Here is a 21,744-nt window from a genome sequence, read left to right on the forward strand (position 1 = left end):
AGGATTTGACTGAAATAAAGAAAAGCTGCCTGCATGTAAAGTCTGATAGGATCATATCAAAAGGGCTCAATCTGTAAGCGTCTGATGTCTGATAGGACCAGGATGTGAAACGGCAAGAAAACTAGATCAGACAATAGCAGACTGTAGGTAGGAAAAATGATGGATTCAGAGGTGTGAAAAGATCAGGATACAGAAAGTTGACATCTGATATGACGAGATCAAATTCCGAAGATGTCAAGTTCCATGCTACTTAGATCTTACAGAATCAGACTCCAAGGAGCTGGAACTGAAGAACTGAGAACTGAAATGTGAGGGAATCAAAACTGAGGAGTATACTGAAAACTGACAGGATACTTGGGGGTGACAGGATCACACTTTAGGGAGGTGTAACTGCCAGATCCTGAGATCTAAAGGGGGCAGGCCCTAAGGAGGTAAAGCTGAAATCTGACAGGCTGACCCTGGGGAGACACAAGTGCAGGATCAGAAAGACAAAATCTGAAAGGCGCAGTCTCTGAGAAGACAAAGGGATACTGAGATGTGAGAAGTAAAGCTCCAGTACACTGAGATCACACAGGATCAGACACTGGGGCAGCTGGATGATACAGAAATCTCATAGTTTCAGACTGGAGAGTTAAAGCTGCAGGATACTTTCTTTACGAACTGTAGCAACAGACTAAGGCAGTAAAACTGAATCTAACAGGATCAGACTCCAAGGAGGTAAAGGTGGTGGATACTGGGATCTAATAGTATCAGACTGGAGATCTAAAAGGTTCAGTGTCTGAGAAGACAAGGGGATTCTAAAATGTGAATGGATCAGAATCTGGATAGGTGAAACTCCAGCACACTGAAATCACACAGGATCAGACTTATAAAGTCAGAGGATACTGGGATCTAATGGTATCAGACTGGGAAGGTAAAGCTACAGGATATGCTGCAGGTAAAACAGATCTAATAGGATCAGACTCCAAGGAGAAAAGGCTGGTGATCTAATACTAAGAATGGGGAGGCGAAGCTAAGATCTAAAAGGTTCAATCTCTGAGAAGACAAAGGGTACTAAAATGTGAACAGATCAGAATCTGTAGAGGTTCGTCTCCACCACCCTGAGATCACACAGGATCAGGCTCCGAGGAAGTCAGAGAACACTGATATCTAATAGTATCAGGCTAGGGAGATAAACATGAGACCCTATAAGATCACACTCTGAGGAGGTGTAGTTATAGGTTGCTGAGATCTAACAGAACAAGATTCCAAGGAGGTAAAATCTGACAGGCTGGAACTCAGAGAAAATACAACTGCAGGGTACTGAGATCTGACAGGATCAAGCCAGAGAGGTGAATATGAGATCTAATAGGGTCAGACTCATGGGAGACAAAGCTGGGATACAGAAACCACATACGATCAGACTCTGAGAAGGAAATCTTCACTCCAACAGGACTAGATACTGAGATCACTTAACATCAAACTCCAAGAAGGTGAATTTGCTGTTTACTGAGGGCTGACAGGATCAGAATTTGGGGAAGTAAAAATGCAGGGCACTGTGACATATCAGAATGTGATATGGAGGAGGTAAAGCCACAAGATTTTGACTGTGGACATGAGAGCTCGAGCTGAAGGATGCCAATTTGAATCTACACGTCAGTGAGACCTGACAGGATCAGACACCAGGCTGCACAATCTGGGCAGGATATGAGGAGCCGTAAAGCTCGGGCTTTTCTTTTCTCCACAGGGCCCGCTTTGCACTTTGACTGCTTTTTACAGTTTGAGTTTGTGTGATTCATTTCATTTCTGGACTTTGAAGCTGTGTAATATTTGAAATTCCTAGACACTTAAACCTCATTTCCATCTGCTGAGGTTCCTGGGAGAGTCTGTCACTGCATCTGATCTCCTCAGCTCACACTTTCAAATCAGCGGCACTCATCTGCAGACCAGCAGCTTCCAGAAGAGAATGGAGGCTTGCAGCCGAAAAGGTGGTGGGGTGAGGCCAAGGGGGCACCGGAGGTCCAGCACTAAACTGCTGTCCTGATCTCTCTAGCGCGTTATCAATGAAATCGGACTTCCGGGCTCAGCTTAGAGGCATAAGCCACAGGAATATATGGAGTGCCAATCAGGCCCGGCTCCTCTCTCCTTGACGTCCTTCAACAGCTTGAAGATGGGCGACTGCCAGATGCACAGACGGAGAGGCCACGAGCAGAGGAAGCATCAGATCTGTCCATCGCTCAGTTGCAGGCCTGCTTGCTGGACCTGATCTGTTTTCATTTTTTATTTATTTATTTTTTTGCTCAGGGGATATAGCGCCTTCCACAAAATACAATCAGCACACACATACTGCAGAATGCTCAGCCACAGTTCCACAGGGAGATGTGGTGGTTAAGGCTTTGGCCTCTGAAACAGGCTCTTCTGGTGCTTCTGCACATCGGGATGTGATTAGACTTTCCAGCAGTTGATAAATCATGTTCTGGTGGAGCCTTCTGGCCTGCAGCCTGATGTCACGTCCAACAGCTTAAGCGACTCTCTACAATCCATCCCCCCAAACCCCGGTCTTGCTGGTCTGAGGAGGATAAGGCCTCATCCCCTCCTGATGCTGGGACCCACCATGCTGCCCAGAATTCAAAAGCATTGCTTCAGTGTTTCCACTATACTGGACCCAGTGAGGCCCGGCCGCCAGCTAGCCGGCTTTCTCACGTTTGCACTGACGCGCTCCTATCAGGCTCACTGATGAGAAACAGCTTGTCTTTCATAGACGTGGCGTGGAAGGAGACTGAAGCGGACACGCCAGAGAGTGCTGCTGACAAGCAGATGGAAACATTCGGAGACAGGCCAGCCATTTGCAGCTTGACTCCTTTCGCTGAATCCCAGCAGAAGGTTATGGAAGAACCTGTGGCATAGACACTGGACACCAATGGGCTCTCAGGAGCCCTGTTTGGGCTGAGCCACAAGAGGGTGAGGCTTGACATGCGTACGCTGAGGGGCTCCAGCAGCCGGTGTGACCCGACCGATCCTTTGGTAGGGGTCACATGAAAAACCCATAAAGTGCCAAACCATACCACCTGAAAGTAAGTATGTTCGGGCCCGGCCAGTACTTGGATGGGTAGACCAGCTAGGAAAAGCTTGGATGTTAGTGATGTCATCGGGGGGCACTTACCCTGTGGGTGGTGTGTGGATGCCAATCCCCCAGTGCAGTAAAGCTGGAAGAGATATAAAACTGAGATCTGGACTCTCGTGGTCATACAAGGTCCCCGAATATCCTTTGAAAAGAGCAGGCATTTTCCTGATGTCCTGGTTAAATTGTCCACCTCAGCCTGGTCATTTTGGACCCCTAATCATCTGCTGTCTCTAATTGGCAGGCTACAGTATCTCTCCCATCACTTCACCACCTAATAGCGAACATGTGGTGAGCAAAAATGGCTGCCAGTATATCATCCAGGTGGATTCTGCATATTGCCGGTGGTTGAATTGGCAGCCCACTGCTTACTCAGAACACTTTGAGTAGGTTGGGAAAGTACTCTATAAATCAAATTCATTAATTAAACCATATCACCACACTGTTCATCAGGTCGCTGCAGATAGCATGGCATGGGATTAGTTGAGATTAAAGCAGCTAGATGTCCTCGGCCATGCTTAAGGAAGTTCATGTTCTTCTATCTTTTAATTCCGAAAAGTACTCGTAGTGAAAACGATGAAGCCGTTTTCTCACAAATCACCAGAGATAAGCAGACTGGTAACACTACTGGTTTAGGATTGAGCTGGGGGGTAAAGAACTCAAATCCTAAAAAACCAACGGAGACGGTGCTTAGGAGGGCAAGTGGGTCACACGTGGCATCCTCACAGTTCACAGCAGTCATGATGATTCTTGAGATTTTGAGCTCTTTCACCAGCTCAGCACTAGACGAGTCAATGCCACCGGTTTGCTACTGAGAGATCGATAAGAAAACTGCTGCAGCGGCTCACAACTCAACATAGAAAAACATAAATGAAGTTTAACAAGAAGACAAAAGCTTGTTACTTTGTGGTAGCCAAAGTGTGCATATAATTAATGAAAAAAATTCAAAGATGATAACTGAAGTTTAAACAATAACAGTTTACTTTTTAGTAACCAGTTAACCAAGATGTAGCCATAAGAGGCCCAACTATACATATAATTAATGAAAGAAATATCAATATAATAATTGCAGCTTAATTAAAAAAAATAGGGATGGCCAATAAAGAAGTAAAGTATACAGTAGTAAAATATAATTTTGCTTATAAACGGTCCAAAATGTAAGCTTCAAGTAGAATCTTCTTTGCTTTGCCAGAACACTGTGCAACTCCTGATTGTGTGTTTCAAAACAAAGCCGTGCTCAGTCTTTATAGTGATCAGTCTTTATTTAAGTAACCAGCCTTTTTTCTTTAGCATCATTCCCTTGGTCTGCTATATTTGGACTGTTTAAAAAGATTGAAAAACAGAACTGCTTTAATAGGACTCAAAATTCTTGAAGATGGCCAATATGTCAGCTTCAGCAACATGCCATAGTACCCAAATCCAAAAATTACACCAACCTATGTGAAAAGATGAGCCAACTCATTCACTCTTTACAGCTTGTCCCACCCGGCTCCACCAGTGCCCTTTATTTGTTTTTTCACCTATCCGTCTATCCATCCATCCATCTCGTTCCGATCACACATACAGCGCATCCGGAAAGTATTCACAGCGCATCACTTTTTCCACATTTTGTTATGTTACAGCCTTATTCCAAAATGGATTAAATTCATTTTTTTCCTCAGAATTCTACACACAACAGCCCATAATGACAACGTGAAAAAAGTTTACTTGAAGTTTTTGCAAATTTATTAAAAATAAAAAAATTGAGAAAGCACATGTACATAAGTATTCACAGCCTTTGCCATGAAGTTCAAAATTGAGCTCAGGTGCATCCTGTTTCCCCTGATCATCCTTGAGATGTTTCTGCAGCTTAATTAGAGTCCACCTGTGGTAAATTCAGTTGACTGGACATGATTTGGAAAGGCACACACCTGTCTATATAAGGTCCCACAGTTGACAGTTCATGTCAGAGCACAAACCAAGCATGAAGTCAAAGGAATTGTCTGTAGACCTCCGAGACAGGATTGTCTCGAGGCACAAATCTGGGGAAGGTTACAGAAAAATTTCTGCTGCTTTGAAGGTCCCGATGAGCACAGTGGCCTCCGTCATTCGTAAGTAGGAAGAAGTTCGAAACCACTAGGACTCTTCCTAGAGCTGGCCGGCCATCTAAACTGAGCGATCGGGGGAGAAGGGCCTTAGTCAGGGAGGTGACCAAGAACCCAATGGTCACTCTGTCAGAGCTCCTCTGTGGAGAGAGGAGAACCTTCCAGAAGGACAACCATCTCTGCAGCAATCCACCAATCAGGCCTGTATGGTAGAGTGGCTAGACGGAAGCCACTCCTTAGTAAAAGGCACATGGCAGCCCGCCTGGAGTTTGCCAAAAGGCACCTGAAGGACTCTCAGACCATGAGAAAGAAAATTCTCTGGTCTGATGAGACAAAGATTGAACTCTTTGGTGTGAATGCCAGGTGTCACGTTTGGAGGAAACCAGGCACCGCTCATCACCAGGCCAATACCATCCCTACAGTGAAGCATGGTGGTGGCAGCATCATGCTGTGGGATGTTTTTCAGCGGCAGGGACTAGGAGACTAGTCAGGATAAAGGGAAAGATGACTGCAGCAATGTACAGAGACATCCTGGATGAAAACCTGCTCCAGAGCGCTCTTGACCTCAGACTGGGGCGACGGTTCATCTTTCAGCAGGACAACGACCCTAAGCACACAGCCAAGATATCAAAGGAGTGGCTTCAGGACAACTCTGTGGATGTCCTTGAGTGGCCCAGCCAGAGCCCAGACTTGAATCCGATTGAACATCTCTGGAGAGATCTTAAAATGGCTGTGCACCGACGCTTCCCATCCAACCTGATGGAGCTTGAGAGGTGCTGCAAAGAGGAATGGGCGAAACTGGCCAAGGATAGGTGTGCCAAGCTTGTGGCATCATATTCAAAAAGACTTGAGGCTGTAATTGCTGCCAAAGGTGCATCGACAAAGTATTGAGCAAAGGCTGTGAATACTTATGTACATGGGATTTCTCAGTTTTGTTATTTATAATAAATTTGCAAAAACCTCAAGTAAACTTTTTTCACGTTGTCATTATGGGGTGTTGTGTGTAGAATTCTGAAGAAAAAAATGAATTGAATCCATTTTGGAATAAGGCTGTAACATAACAAAATGTGGAAAAAGTGATGCGCTGTGAATACTTTCCGGATGCACTGTATTGAGTATGAGGCACATTCACAGGGCACACTCGCTCCCACCAGGCCACTTAAACTGACACACTCACGTCCATAGGATGAGCAGCCAGAGGAAGGGCCGTGCAGATATGAAGAGAGTGTGTAATCGTCACATAGACAACAACCAGACATTAAACTGAAACCTCTGGACTCTGTAGTTGTGAAGAAGTGCCACCAGCTTCTGTGCTGCCCTACTTATTACACAAATCCTGGCTGAAGGGACACCCATCAGAGCTTTGGGAAGGCCCATCAGTAAGTGCTGCACTTCATATATCTGGCTGGTCAAATGACAAAAACAGCAATAAGGTTGTATTTAGCACGTTAGCCTTGCCCCAACACTAAATTTACAATTAGTAAAAAAGGCCCTTATGTTAATTTTTGATTTGGGGCTATAATTGTAAAACAGACATCCTACCCCTACCTTCAATCCAAAGCTTAAAAATTACTACTAATCTCTAAAGTGCTGCCCATGGGCATCGAGAAGGAAACTCCAGTCTATCACAAATGTCCACGTTCTCACCCAATCATAGGAAAGCGAAGCACTGGGCACAGACTCGGACACACTCCCACGCTCTCAGACACGGGCAATTCAGAATTGCCAACTTACCTCATGTAGACAGACTTTGGGATTTGGAAGGAAAACAAGAACACCTGAATGTGTAAATTCCCCCACTTGGCCAGGAATTAACCGCAGCCTTCTGGAGGTGACAGTCCAGAGTGCCAACCACTGTGCCATCAGGATCTCAGACAAAACTGCCTTCATTTCATATTGTGCCGTTCTATAGCATCAGAGATGAAGTGTATTACAAGTGGAGCTCAGGGTCACAGGACCAGCACAGTCATGACTGGACAGTTCAGTTGCTTAGCTAGTATGCTACACTACAATGGCAACAGTGAGAAGGAGCATTTCAGAAGGCTGAACACCCCATGTCCCCTCGTGGGGGCACAAGCGACTACGAGGTCTGTACAGCATGAAGGTCATCCCCACGCATCCCCCCCATATGTGACAAGGCTCAAGGTAATCAAACATCTCGGACCTTCATGTCTGTTCAGCTGCAGCTGTCAATGATGTTGCTGAATCACTGGCTCCCATATTTCCACAATTTGAGCTTCATGCCCGAGTGTTAAAGCTGCAAAGCCCCGAAGGAGACCTCAAGCTGACACACAAAGCAAGCAGAGCCATCCTCAGTGTAGACCCCCTCAGTACGCATCCCAAGAATAAAGAGCCACCTCCACCTGTGCCAGCACCCACCCCACCTCCCCACAAGCTACCCACAGGGCACACAAAGACACTCAGGAAGCACACATTTCCATAGGAAAAATTTATTTATCAATATGCAATATCAGATTTTTAACTTGGCTCATGGAACATCAATTCCATTGCAGACTGGTTATGATGTACTGAATAAAAAAGCTGCATTGTGAGGGGGGGGAGAAAATAAAGAGAGAAATCAAGGAGCAAATACCAAGAACACAAATGCACCAGGGGCTCAATATGTAATACTGTGTGAGCTGGGGGGCCAGAAAACCGTGAGGGAGCAAGTGACCAGCACAGAGCTGCGCCCGTCCACGCCAGGCAGGGAACCTGGAGAGCAGCGCTTCGTGTGGAGTCAGTAAGTCGAGGATTAAACCTACCAGGGAAATACACGAAGGGGCCAGTCCGGCGTCCCCCCCTCTTTAGTGTTATTACAAAAAGGCACAACACAATTTGCTGCTCCTCTCAGGGTGGCATCCCCTGGATCAGCATGTGCCAAGGTTCAGCTTTCCCACAGCCATTTCTGACTAATGTTGGACTTTGCTGGCTTAGGCCACTAGGACCCTTTCCTGATAAACACTGCCCATCATGATGGCAGCTGAGTGAGGGGCACCATTTACAGGGCAGCAGATACAAAGACAGCAGCGCATCCTACATTTATTTAGTGTCTGATAGAGGAGACGGTGGTTTGAGCCACATCAAATCAAATGCATTCTTTAAATTGCTATCAATATTACAATGGCTGGCCCCACTCTCAAAAGACCCAAATATTGTCAAAGCCACACAAATCCAATTCAGACTCGCATGGGGACGCCATTCAGGCCAGTAAGTCTTGTCAAGTAGGGTCAGTAATTTAAAGGTGGGGCAGCCAGCTTACTGAAACCCACCAGTCCAGCAGTAAGATTAGAAAGCAGTGACATCCAGTCCAGTGGTCCGATGCAGGCTGGTTACACGTCATCCTCTGGGAACAGTTGAGCCAACGTTTGCGAAGCCCCCAATGACCATTATTATTTTAAATTTCCATTACATTAGGGTACGTGCCTGCTGATGACTGGCAGGTTAAGCGATTTGCTCGGAGCTGTCAAGTCCACGCGGCCTGCTAGGGTATAAATGGTTCTATGACTTTACTGCACCATCGCTGCGATGGTGAGCTCGGTGGAGGGCACCATATAAAACGTGAGCTAAACTAAATATCTCAGTCAGGCCTCCCTCTCTCTCTCCATGAAGGATCCCATTCCCACACTGCAGCCATTTTTCGGCTGCTGATTTCTATCACACTGCCGGACCCCTCACACCCTCAACCCCACCAAATATGGCACATTACTGCTTTTAAAACAATCAAGCCAATCTGGGAGTACTGTTCAGGTCACCCGTTTTTTGGGGGAACTCAATTCCCGGGTTTCCTATGCCCTGCTCTTTCTATCTCGGGTGTAAGTTTGGTTTAAGTGGGGTCCGTGCACAGTCTGCACTGGTCAGTTGCGTTTGGGGTCACATACAGCATTGAGATAACACAAGCAAATCATTACAGTACTGGTGTTGGATGCAAGTGATGCCGATACCCGTCTCCTGCCTGCAGTCAGTGGAGCTGGGCAGGCGGGTAGGCAGGCAGTGCCCGGTGGATGGAGCCGCTTTCCAGTCACCCGCACACCGCTCTGAATAGCATGTTGGGTAATTAATTTTTTTTTTTTTTTTAATTTCTTTAATTATTTATTTTCTAACAAAAGCAAACAAGAAAAATTATTCAAATGTTTATACAAAATGTCTTTTTGCTCAAAAAGAAGACCACTATTTACAAAAACTTTGCAATAAAGAGGAAAAAAAGAAACAGCTAATTTAATATCTCTGTAAATGGGCTGCTATTGAACGTTTTCCACATATGTACACTGCCGTTGAGGTTTCATAGCCAGTGTGCAAATCCCAAGATTTACAAAATAAAACAGTTAAAAAAAAAAAAAAGGAAATGGTTATCAGAAAATTTAATTGAACAATAAAATGCTGATAAATGATAAAGCAGAAAGTTCTCCTATTTTGAATAAAGCGTACATACAGAGGAAACCCACCCACCCCTAATCCCACCTGGCCCCAGGAGGCCTCTGGCACACATTCTTGAGCGACCACTCAGCCTGTAAACAAAACGCTGTCACGCTGAAGGAGCAGATTTGGCACCACGGGACCACGCAGAGGTCCAGCAGCACTGTGCGGCCGCGTCTCAGGCTCGCGATCCGTTGGCTTTCATGGCAGGGTGTACAGGGAGAGAAGCGGCCCGTAACAGAGGCCAAAGCAGCAGGAACATGGCGACCAGGTGAAGCCCTGTGGAAGTCAGCAGCAAACAGGCACAAGAACGGATTGTGAGGATCAGGTGAAAAAGGGTTCAAAGATGGGGGTCCAACTTCAAAATGGACTGTAATCAATCAAACGAACCCGACATACAAGGCCTATGGAGAAGAAATGGAGTAGCGGACCAATGTGATAGCCTGCAAAAAACGACATCTAATATGGAGACCACACCAAAGGAACCACTTAACAGGCTGTTAGAAGAGAGAAAATAACGCAATGCAAGAGGCCACAACAAAGGTGCTGAGTAACTGTGGACTGACGTGGCAGGCTGACCGAGGTGAGGCTCTAGGCTCAGGGGAACTGCACACGGGACCTCCGAGAGTCCCCAGCGTGTTAAATAGCAGCCTCGGTCACGAAAATCAAATTGTACGTAATTCTGTTTTAAGACGTAATAAAAACTCACTTTATGGGTAAATATCTAACAAAACTTGGGATAGCTATTAAACAAAGGAAAGTGGCACACAGAGTTAACAGATGGCGCAGACCCAGCAGAAATGAGGGCGATTACCTGAGAGACGGGCCACTACGCTGGCGCACTGTGCCCTTCAATACGTCAGCTGAATCGCATTATACCCCAGATCCAAAGCAGGATATTCTAGTTTATAGATTTAGTTGTGAAAAAAAAAAAAAAAAGAAATCCTGACCCCAAAATGGGACAATTAAACCTATAAATCGCAAAGTAAAAGGAGCCGACGTTTTAATTATTTTTTAAAATGTTCCTCATAAAAGCTGCTTCTCTCGGACTGGCAGAGCTACTCTGCACTTCAATAGGCGGCGGCAGCTCCTGCCAAGCCCTGTACATTAGAACTTTGCTCATTGTGAGGAGCTCAACACATGTTCTCCATTTCTCAGGCCTCACACAGCCATTGTGCCACTGCACTCAGCCTTGGGGTCCTCACGTGTACCCCGTGGCCCTTGGGGCCCCTTTAAGGGCACACAAAAGGGTTTGGCCACTAGAGCCCTAAGAGCAGCAGCACTCCCCACTATTATCTTACTGAGAGGGGGGTTGCGGTGGTGAGAGGTGGGCACCGGATAGCCATCTATAATAATCAAACCTGACACTGATCCTTCGGTTCAAAAATCAAACAAAAAACCCCCAAATTCTGAAGTCGCTGGTTCGTCTGGCCACGAAAAGGGCTGGCTGAGCCAATCTGAGTCTATGCCTTCTGAAAATATCACAAAGGCTTTGCCCTTCGTGAGCCATGCTGCCCGTCGCCTACCAACCACTCCATCCTTTGATGTTTCTCTTTTTCAAACGGCTAAGAGAAATTCACAAGAAGCTTGCTCCACAGGCCACTGATTGCCAGAAACCCTTCAGCCTGAGGTTATGCCTTTTAGCTAATTATGAAAATCAAAGCAAATGAAAAATGCTTTTCCAAATGAAGGTCCATGGTGGATGGGGAAACCATAAACTCAGATAAAAAAGGTAAACATATATCATTAAAGGAGAGCATTTTGCTGCAGGTGTTTGTGAAGGCATCCTTCCCTGAGCGATCTGATCTATGAGGGCCACAGACCGCCCAAAGTCCTCCCTCAGCAACCCACCCCTAACCCTCAGGTCTCTTCAGAAACAGTCTGGGGAGGGTTGCAAACGTGTCCGGCCTTTCTTCTAAAGGGCTCAAAAGTGCATGAGGAGGAGGAGAAGAGGGCGAGAAAGCACTGTGGGCCAGTGAGCCGAGGAGGCAGAGTTAGGAGGAAGAGGAAAATTGCCAAGGGCCTTGGGAAATTGCTTTTGTCTGCCGGCTCCACACAGACCTCCTTTGTCATCTCAGGTGGTTTCTCCCTGGCCACGAGAGCAGTGCAGGAGGGGATGTCTACCAGCATCAGAAGGTCTAGGTAGTAAAAGGTAGGCCTCCATTTGTTGTTCTAAGAGTTGTTCTAAAGCCTCATCTGCCGCACTCTCCCCCCCTCACACCTTGTAGTAGATATTTGCCGGGCTCTGTGGTGGCATCTCTTGGACTATATAGACAGGGTGGCCGTAATCCCCGCTCACCTTCTCATAGTGAGGGCAGTAGTTGTTCTCTGTAGTCCGTAAAGGGATGATAATGTCACTGGGCTCGGAGCCGGCGTTTCCAGCACACTTGGGACTGGCCAGTGTGCTAAGGGAGAGGGCCGCTGCCCGCTGCTGAGTGTGCTTTCGGTGCCGTTTTCGCATCTTTATCAAGAAGACGATGAGAAAGATGATGATGAGGATGAAGATGACACAGCCGGCCCCGATTGCTGCAAAGAGAGCGGCTCTGGAGCCAAAGATGCCCTCTCCAGGAGTTGACTTGTCATCTGCACGCTGGTCAACTGTCCCTGCATGGGGAGGAGGCAGTAGGATAAATAGAGAAAAGAAAAAAAAAACACAGTGGTTAAAGCCAGGAAAACATCGTAAAGTTTCATCAAATTGTACTGGTGCAGAATCTTCCCTCTGTGTAAAATATAATTACATTTCAATCTGCTCGGCGGGAATAAAAAACATGCACACAAACCAAGAGCAGAGAGTCGCTTATTAAATATGGAGACTGGTTCTAATTAGGCCAATAGGCCCAAGTTCCTGTGTGGTCCACTACTCCCAGTATTATGGACACAATGGCCTGGCGTCCCACCCTATTCAGTGGTTCAGGGGCTGGCCAAAGGGATGGCATGCATGCCAAGACTGAAACAAGGAAATTAAAAAAGGAGTTTTGTAATGGGGGGTCTGGGGAGGGGTGGGGGGGGGGCAACAACTCAAATAAGGAGATGGAATTTTTACTGAACGCTTTGAAGGTTACAAGAAATCTGCAAACAATCTGCTTTATGGGCTGGGAGAGAAAGAACAAAGCTGGTCAAATGGGCGAGACAAGCTCCGGGTCACAATCTGGACGGAAAACCTAACAGGATGCCTGGGGGTGATTCTTGAAAAATGGAAACGTTTGCCTGTGTCCTGTTTGGGTTGGTGTCCATCCCACTGCTGCCACCAAAGTCAAGAAAAATCAATGCTCAGAAGGCAAACTGCCCTCTAGACAAGGAGGTCTTCCTATGTGCCTACTAACTCACCACTGCCCTCTGGCTTTGTGTTCATAAACTGTGCATCGCACCTCAATGCCAGCTCCCTCCATCAGTTGGCAGGTCTTACTCTGTATAAGTCATAAGCGAGATCTTGCAAAGTCAGCCTCGTTTGAAAAAGCACTTTAAGAAACAGACGCCATAGCAGCTACCACAGAGGAAATGCTAATCAGCCTTTTCAGAAATATTCTCCATTTTCAAAAGAAACTTGGGGTCTGTCTCTCCTGCACTGTTGTTCCACTTTCAGCTTCTTTGTCACCACAGGCAGCCACACTGCATGCCTGTCTATGTGTCGTTTTACTCATTAGTCTACATCTCCTTGATACTCTACTTATATCCATTGCTCATATTCCATTATTCTATCACTGACCGTGTCAAACAGCACTTGGTATTCTTGCTAAATCGACTACATGTGAATCTCTGGACGAGTCGAGTCTGTGTGACAGCACAGGAGCCACACGGTGGCCGTTCCCCACCCCACCCCCCATAAGGGAATCCCGCCAACAAGCACACATTCAAAAGGCAGACTGTGAGAATCTTGGCTGCTCCACACAAGAAGACACGGCCCCCACATCTGATTTGATTTTGGGTCTCAGCAGGGACTGGCTTTCCTGAGCTTTATTTTTGTGCTTATCCTGACAGAAGAATCCAGCCAAGCAAATGGAGACGAATATGCCAGAAATTCCCTTGTCATTTCGAGCTCTGCAGGTTGGCGTCACTCTGCACTGGCACCTGGTCTTCTTATCACCCATCAAGACTGTGAACTTGAGCAATGATACACTGGGGCACAAAGCTGCAGGGGGAGCAGCTGAGGACCCTTCTACTAACCTGCAGACCCCACACCACAAGATGTGACCAGACTAGGCAGGCAGTGTGGTGTAGTGGTTAAGGCTGTGGACTTCAAACCCTGAGGATGTGGGTTTAAATCCTGCTACTGACACTGTGTGACCATGAGCAAGTCACTTGACCTGCCTGTGCTCCAATTGGAAAACCAAAAGAAATTTAACCAATTGTATCATAAATGTCGTAAGGTGCCTTGCATAAAGGCATCAGACAAATAAGTAAATAAATCAATAGGTCACCTCATCTCCCGTCAGACCACTCACCTGTCTTGATGGGATGCCTCCCTGATCCATCCGGCAAAACATTTTTCACAGGACTAGTGGTTGGGGCTTTCAGAGTGTTGTCTGCTTCAATTTTAGCCTTAGTTGTGCTTAATGACTCAGGCAGCACTGCGTTGGGGTCTGAAGGGAACAAAACACGAGCATTAAAAAATGGATCTGTATTTCAGTAAACGTTCTCTTTACCCACCAACCCTGCATTAACTCCCCCCATCCAAAACCAGTGATTACTTATTTCCTCTCAGCAGGTTGGGGTCTATTTATTCGCTTCATTGGAGCCAAGTCTCTCAGTCAAAGTCTCGTCTGCCCACAACGCCCACCCACCCTACCTACCTGCACTTCAAACTGAAATGCTCGCTCAACACACATTGTTAATAAACAATTTTAGGTTTTAAAAGGATAAAGCAAATCTCGGGAAGAATGTGCGGAATTGTTGCTGAAATTCCACAAATCTAAAGAGATGCATTTTAATTATAAACTGACAGGCTTCTTAAGTCCCAGCACTGAGACACGGCAAACCTGGGGGGCCGTGCAGCAGATAGCGCTTTGTTCCCCATTCACTATTTTAGGACCCAATCCAAGTATTTCATATCAGTCCACAGGATGGCCGCCAAGTCTGCCTCCAAATAATCATCGTTTGCATAATTAACCATCGGCTTTCGGGAACGCTTTCTGTAAAAATTCAATGGCAGAAGGCAACACCGAGGGTTAACCACAGACCAGCAGGGGTTCCACTCGAAGTGATGTTTTTCAAGGGGCATTGGGACAGAGTCTGATGAACACACTGGCAAAAACTGTGTGCCCCCTGCAGGATATAGAAATGTCCCAGGAAAGTAGAAGCTAGTGGCTTTCCTTCAGACACTGAGAGGTGAGACAATGAACCTTTTGAGCGGAATACATATATACCTTAAAGGTAATGGTAATCATGATGTAAGGAGCTATACAAATCAAATCAGTGTATCTATGTATAAATACGTTGTATATTATGTACATGTATATAAATCAAATGATGTATTTTATGGGTATTCCTCACTTGCTCTCCCAAATGGAAAAATGTTTTAACAGTGGAAATACAAATATGGCAGACAGGAACAGAGAGGCAAATTTGTTAGCTACGAAAAAGTGTCACTGACCTTGCCCAACTTTCAAGATGATCTTCATGGATCTTGTGCTACAGACACCCCCTTCTCTGTTCTCCAGTCCTTCGGCAGTCCCATTGGATGTGGCTGCAACAAAACAACAGAGAGGAGGATCAGTCAACCATGGTCATCACATTGGATGGCACACTGAACGTTCACAACACATTGTTTCCACGGTCTGGTTACCACATGCAGGCTACCCAGCCATGGTGAAGACAGGTGTGAACAAAGCCGGAGTGGAGAATCCTTAAAACCTGAACCTTCCCTAGATGGGTGTAATTTCAAAGAAACTGTAAAACAGCTGCACTAGGCACACAAAACAACCAAAGGCCACATGTAAGACATGTTGAGAAGTCACAGGATTGATGACCTTTTCAAAAACCATGGATTTGTTTGTTTGTTTTGAAGTGTACCTGGACGTTAGACAGACTCGGAAATACTCAATCAGTCCTAAGTAGGAAGCTAGACAGCCTACTGACTACCAGACATGGCCATGAATCAAACTTCATTCCTCTCTTTACGTAAACTGGGGGCCTTTTCCACCACAGAATAGTGTGGGGCTCTCCAGTGGCAGTGAAGCATTCATGTACTGGAATCACCACTGAATGACACATTCATGAACAGAAGTGTAGTGGAATCTCATTTCAGGTCTCCATCAATGCTTGCCTCTTACTGCTCCCCAGTCTGACGTTTTTCTAGATAAAGACAAAAGCAGATGGGACATATGATCACTGCGTTCTTCCCAGTTGGGAGTGTTTCATAACTGGGAAAATGTTGGATATTCCAAATTAGTTCAGGATCGGTCAACCCAGAATGATGCATGTCTCACTCCAACAAGATACAAGCCTGATGGGCCTCTTCATCCTTCAGGCTGCCCTCCATGTACAGTTCATTGAACATCCTAAGCATTTAATGGTCCTCTCACAAAGCCAAACCCAGTCCAACATCCTAAAACAGTGTGGACAGATTTTAATATAAAGAGGTTCACATCACAAGTGCTTTATTAACTAAAGCTAAGCAAGTTGACGCTGTATACTGTGGACATATTTGTTCCTCTACAGGTGCTACTCACCTGTCCATTTCTAAAATACATAGATAATCTGTAAACTAACCTTTGGATACCGAGGCACAAGAATGAATATACGCTAAAAATGACCACTGATGCCCAACTACTAACTGGGCCACAAGACTTCATGACAGCAGTGAGCCCAAAAGGTACACCCAGGCAGATAACATGTCACTTGACACCCATTAAAGATCATGCACCATCTCTTTGGGCTTTGGACCAACTTTATGGAGAAACAGATGAAGAATTGTTGGTGGGGATGTCCCTAAACACGTAAGTGAGAGTCACTTAGAAGCAAAAGGCACACAGCCATATTGGTAAAATGGTCCCTGACCCCTGAAGAGACTCCCACTGAGCCACAGGAGTTGCCAGGCATTATGGATAATAAGACTCCTGAGACCAGCAGTGATTCCCATTTGAAAAGTGTGAGTTGCAAAGAATTATGGGTAGTATGCTCCTCAGCCCTTCAGTTGTACCCATGGAGAAGGTGGATGCACAGAACAATAAGAAGGCTCAGTTGAGGTTCGGTTTCCTTTTATGACTAATGTGGAATTTCCCAGCAAGGGTACTAAGTGAAGCTCATCACCTAAATAGCAGCAACAAACTCGCCTGAGAAAATATTACCTGTGTATACCTAAAAACCTCAATAGAGTTCATGTGGACCCACTAATGAAACGGACAATGCGATAACAAGGCAGCAAAACAGCAGCCTGGTGTGGTCGCACCAAGAGGTCCACGAGCAGAAGTAGAGTGACAGTGGCGCAGATGTCCCCTCGGAGATCTCACAGGTCAATAAGAACCAAAGCATGCTAATGGAGATGAACTGGTGTTTGAAAAGAATCTTGTTTCCCATTCTCACAAAATACGAGCATAGGCAGCCGCTTCATTACAAAACACAGGCAGCCATAACAATACAATCAAGTCCACTGTCCAGCCAGTCGCCATCAGCCCAAGTCAGCTATAGGGATTTTCATTACCGAGCTGTTACAAATTGACTTTCCAAAGCATGAAATCTAAGCGTGCTAAACAGCCGAAACTTAGGAAATCCCACATGTCAGAAGAGACTGCTGAAACCAGTAACTGATACCGCGACACACAGCAAATCATTCAACCAAAAGATTCTAGTGGTGCCCGCTGCCCAGCAGGGGCAATGTCAGACTCCATAACGCCGTCTCGCTCCCTCTCAGGATTAAGACAGAAATTCTTTGAAAAAGAAAATAAGTCAACATTTTATCCCAGAGCCCTAAAGCCTTGCCCACTGTTCTTAAGGTATGAAGGTAAGTATTTCCTAAGATGCCCTCACTAAATCAAAAACAAAAAAGAAAAATCACATAACTTTGGCCCGTATGGCAGGAGAAAGTAAAAGTCAATAGGAAACAGCCAGTAGGCCCAGCACTAATGAGGTTTTAGCCCAAGGAGCAGATCTGTTAGCAGGCAGGAGGGTGCCGAGTGGGTGCAGCACCCGCATGATGTCACTGTTGTTAAGACACATCTGGGAAGGCTGCCAGGGCCGCCAGCATCAGGAAGATTGCACATGCAATGTGCAGTTTAGGAGCTCTTTGAACACATCAACTTAAAAGGTCTGCAGCTACTGTAAAAATAAATACTTAAAAACACGCAGTAAGCTTCCATTCTGAAAATACCCAACTGTAGGCAAAACAGTGGCACACACAAAAAAGAGTTAATGGAGATGCGATCAATAAACAAAATGGCTTCACTACCAGCCCTAAAACCTTCTATAGGAGAGAATCTGACGTGCACCCGATTTAAAGCCACACCCTGAACTCCTGGCATTTCCATATGATGGTTTTGACATGATTAGCTTGTAGCCACCCCCCCCCCCCCCAACAGCTGACTCTGATCAGTACCCAGCACATGTCTATACACACAGCTACATGAGGGAACACACCAGAATGTGACTGCCAGCCTTGCCAGTGTGTCTCTGACCAGATTCCCTCATCTGGAAGTGTATTCGCCGAGCCCCACAACCAGTCAAGCCCATTCTAACATATTGAGATTTTGACATACAAGTTTCCCTTAACCATAACCTCACACCTAGTACGTCCTTCAGTTAAGTTACCTGACATTCCTGTCACTGATTGTGAGGCCCCCAAGGCAGGTCACCACAAATACCAACTCAGATGCTGACCCCTAACATGTCACACAACCACCATGCCCTTGAGAGAAGTCACCTCTCCATCCAGCCGAGTCCCCAGCGTACTGTATGTCCTAACAGAGTGGCCACACCCACTAGTTCAGATACCGACCCCTAATGTTCCCCCCGATCCACTAACCTCACACTCACTAGTATCTACAAGAGCAGTCATCTAATCCAAGCCAAGGTGAACCCAACTCCATCTACATTACTGTGTCACTTTAGACACTGATCTTCATACAGCACCACCTAGAGTGTACGCAGCCCACTTGAGCAGCCAGTTAACATCCCGTCCATCAAATGCCATTGTATTCCTGACCCACCATCTGCTTGTCACTATCTGAAATGAGTCCAGGAGACAGCTCATCCCCATATTAGGCCAGCTAGCTACCGGACTCCATTTTGTGTTTCAAATCCTTGCAGACATAGATTCCACTGTCCCGTGCATGGGGATGGGAGGGTTGGAATTCCTTTGATTAAAATAAAACTACTTTGGTTTTATTAACATTTCATTTCTTCCTTAAATTAGAAGCTAACAAAAGCAGGCTTCTGACGAAGATCTTGACACATGAACTCAACGGATGTTGGACTTCAAACAACACCCCACCCTTGCCCGGTGCACAGCCTCAGGTAACACCTCCTTTGAAGCTCTACAGAGGTATTTGGGTTCAGATGCTACCTAACTTAAAAAAATTAGAAAAAAGATGTGGGGGTGCCTTTTGTTTTCAAGACAGTTGGGGGGAGGGGTTGCAGAAACATGAATGCTGAGGGGGGCACAGCATAGTCAAGGGCGTCAAACGACAAGGTAAGTGGTGGAAACAAGCAAACACTGATTCTTACAAACCCTCCTTGTCTTCCTCCAGTACAAACCACCAAATGATGCCACTTACACACACACACTTCTTCTTCAACACACAGCAACGCAAAGTTTTGCCAGTACTTATAAACCTTCTGGATTGGAGTCCCGATAATGGTGGCACAACACATAAACAGGCAAGTCAAAGCCACAGCACACAGTGCTGTGTCCCCAAGGGTCACCTCACGATTCACTCCCTACGGCTGCCAAGCTGCAGTTGACGGGGCTTCTGGGCCCACTACTTTCATGTGCCCCATTAGATCAGAAACAGTTGCCCAGTCTGCTGCCAAATTAAGCTGCGGGGTTAGCAAAGGATTTCAGGGCTGCTGAGGGATTAGAGCCGACTTCACTTCTAACAATGATATTAAGGCCGACCTTTAAATCCTGCAAGCCAGCTGCACCCTGGGAGCTGCGGGAGGTCACATTAAAGTCCAGTTTCATCCCTCTGTACAGCTGGTACCAGGCTCCTCCACCACAAGGGCTCAGCAGAAAGAAATGAAAGCAGGAGAGACGAGAAATAAACCTCAAGTGGAGCCGGATAAGCTGATCGAGGTGAGCCTCAAGAGCTCCTTTAGATCGAGGTACTGAAAATGTAAAATGCATACAAAGGCAACCATCCCTTGTCTTCTTATTAAACCCTAAAGCTAAAACCAGACTAATTTAGAATGATGCCCACATAGCGGAAAGGAAGCAAACCAAAGAAAGAGGATGACATATGGGACATGCATAAGTCACACCAGTTCATGACTTCAGACAAGCAGCCGGCCCACCAATTGTCCATTTGCTGCTCAGAACGGGAGTGGCTGACTCCTCTGATTTAATTAGAAAGTGACACCATTCTGCCCTTCTAATAATCAATCAATCCATCACCCGGCCCTAGCTTTTCACTGTTTAAGGTCTTAAAGACAACAGGATGACATCTTGACTCAATCCATCATCCATTAAAAAGACTGAGTCCAAATTAGGCCAATGATGGAAAGCAACTTCCTATCATTGCTCCTCAGATGCTCCCCACTGCCCCATCTTGTCACAATTTTTTGATTGTTTTAAGATGACTCAGTGGGTATCTTTTAGGCTTAAACCCCTAAAGGAACCCAAAAGAGGTACAAAAACGTCACTACCATTACACCCAATACAACAATTGCGATTTAACAAACTGAAGCCTTGGTATTTGGCATGTGATATATTTGCGGGAGTCAATAAATGTAATAAAATGTTTACTATAAATGCATTACAGTAGCCTGAAAGGTATATTACTCTCTACTCCATATATACTAATCACGTACAACAGAAAAACACCTTGAAGAGGCTCCAGCGCCATACGTCACTAAATGTCTCATTTGAGATGCCAGCCGCCTGGAATGTGGACTGGTATGTGTTACACATACAGAATTCATTACATGTCACTTCAACAAGAAATTCTAATATAATGAAAGCGACCTTTACTACATGCACTACAGTGACGTGAAAGGGGAACTTTCTTTACTACGTTAAAGAGCTCTGCATTTAGCTTGTGTACAAGAAAAAGGCTGAGCATTACTACAAGTTTATTACAACACCCTGAAAAAGGACACCAGCTCTAATAAACATTAGCACAGTAGGCACTGATAACATACTAAAACGTACTTTATTACAATCAAAATACATTCAATATAGGATGCAACTCATGTACTCGGCTCTAATCTAGAAGCCTCAATGGCGAGACTGCAAGTTTTACAGTGCTCATGCAGTCATAAAGGGGAGGACAGACACCCAGCACTTCAAAATGGGCTTTTGTATACATATTAATGAACTAAATCTCAGCAACAATTACACAAATTCAATCACTGCATAAAACAAGCATGACAGAAAAGGGATGAGGATTATGAAAGGGTTATTACAACAGCCTGTAAGAACAAACTCTATTAAACATGGGCTACACATTAAATGGTATAATACACTCAAGGTGACGTTTATTAAATACTTATTACAGTCACCCAATAGAATGCCTTCTCTATCGGCGCAGTGGTAGTGCTGCTGCTTTGCAGTAAGGAGACTGTGGGTTCGCTTCCCGGGTCCTCCCTGTGTGGAGAACGCTTTGAGTAGTGAGAAAAGCACTATATAAATGTAAACAATTATTATATATATATCTAGATCGATATATAGATATATATATATATATAGATATATATATATATATAGATATATATATATATATATATATATATATATAGATATATATATATAGATATATGACTGCATATATAAAATGGTAAGGTGTCTGCCTGTCCGTCATGCGATTACTGCTGCTAGAACCTTGATCTTGGTTTTTAATCTAAAACTTATTACCAAACTAGAAAATTAGCAAAAATCTGAATTGGCAGCAGCCTCCGAAACTGACCTGATCTTGTGGGGTCATTAGGCCAAAGTGAACAGCAAACAGCAAAGCGGCAAGAAACAAAACACCAGCGGCATCTGCTGACTTTGAAGCAAAT

General features: G+C 45.4%; 1 protein-coding gene across 1 annotated transcript in view; it reads right to left on the reverse strand.

Moving 5' to 3' along the window:
- Positions 1 to 7,618: 7,618 nt before the first annotated feature.
- Positions 7,619 to 21,744, reverse strand: part of efnb1 (ephrin-B1) — a 55,955-nt gene continuing 41,829 nt past the window's right edge. Inside the window, exons 3-5 of the mRNA XM_028815512.2 lie at positions 15,188 to 15,280; positions 14,040 to 14,177; positions 7,619 to 12,201 (exon numbers count right to left, since the gene is read on the reverse strand). Coding sequence (XP_028671345.1) covers positions 11,813 to 12,201; positions 14,040 to 14,177; positions 15,188 to 15,280 — 620 coding nt within the window. The 3' untranslated portion in view covers positions 7,619 to 11,812. The remainder of the gene's footprint in view (positions 12,202 to 14,039; positions 14,178 to 15,187; positions 15,281 to 21,744) is intronic.

This window comes from Erpetoichthys calabaricus, chromosome 12, assembly GCF_900747795.2.
Source record: "Erpetoichthys calabaricus chromosome 12, fErpCal1.3, whole genome shotgun sequence".
In the NCBI taxonomy this organism is placed as follows: Eukaryota; Metazoa; Chordata; class Cladistia; order Polypteriformes; family Polypteridae; genus Erpetoichthys; species Erpetoichthys calabaricus.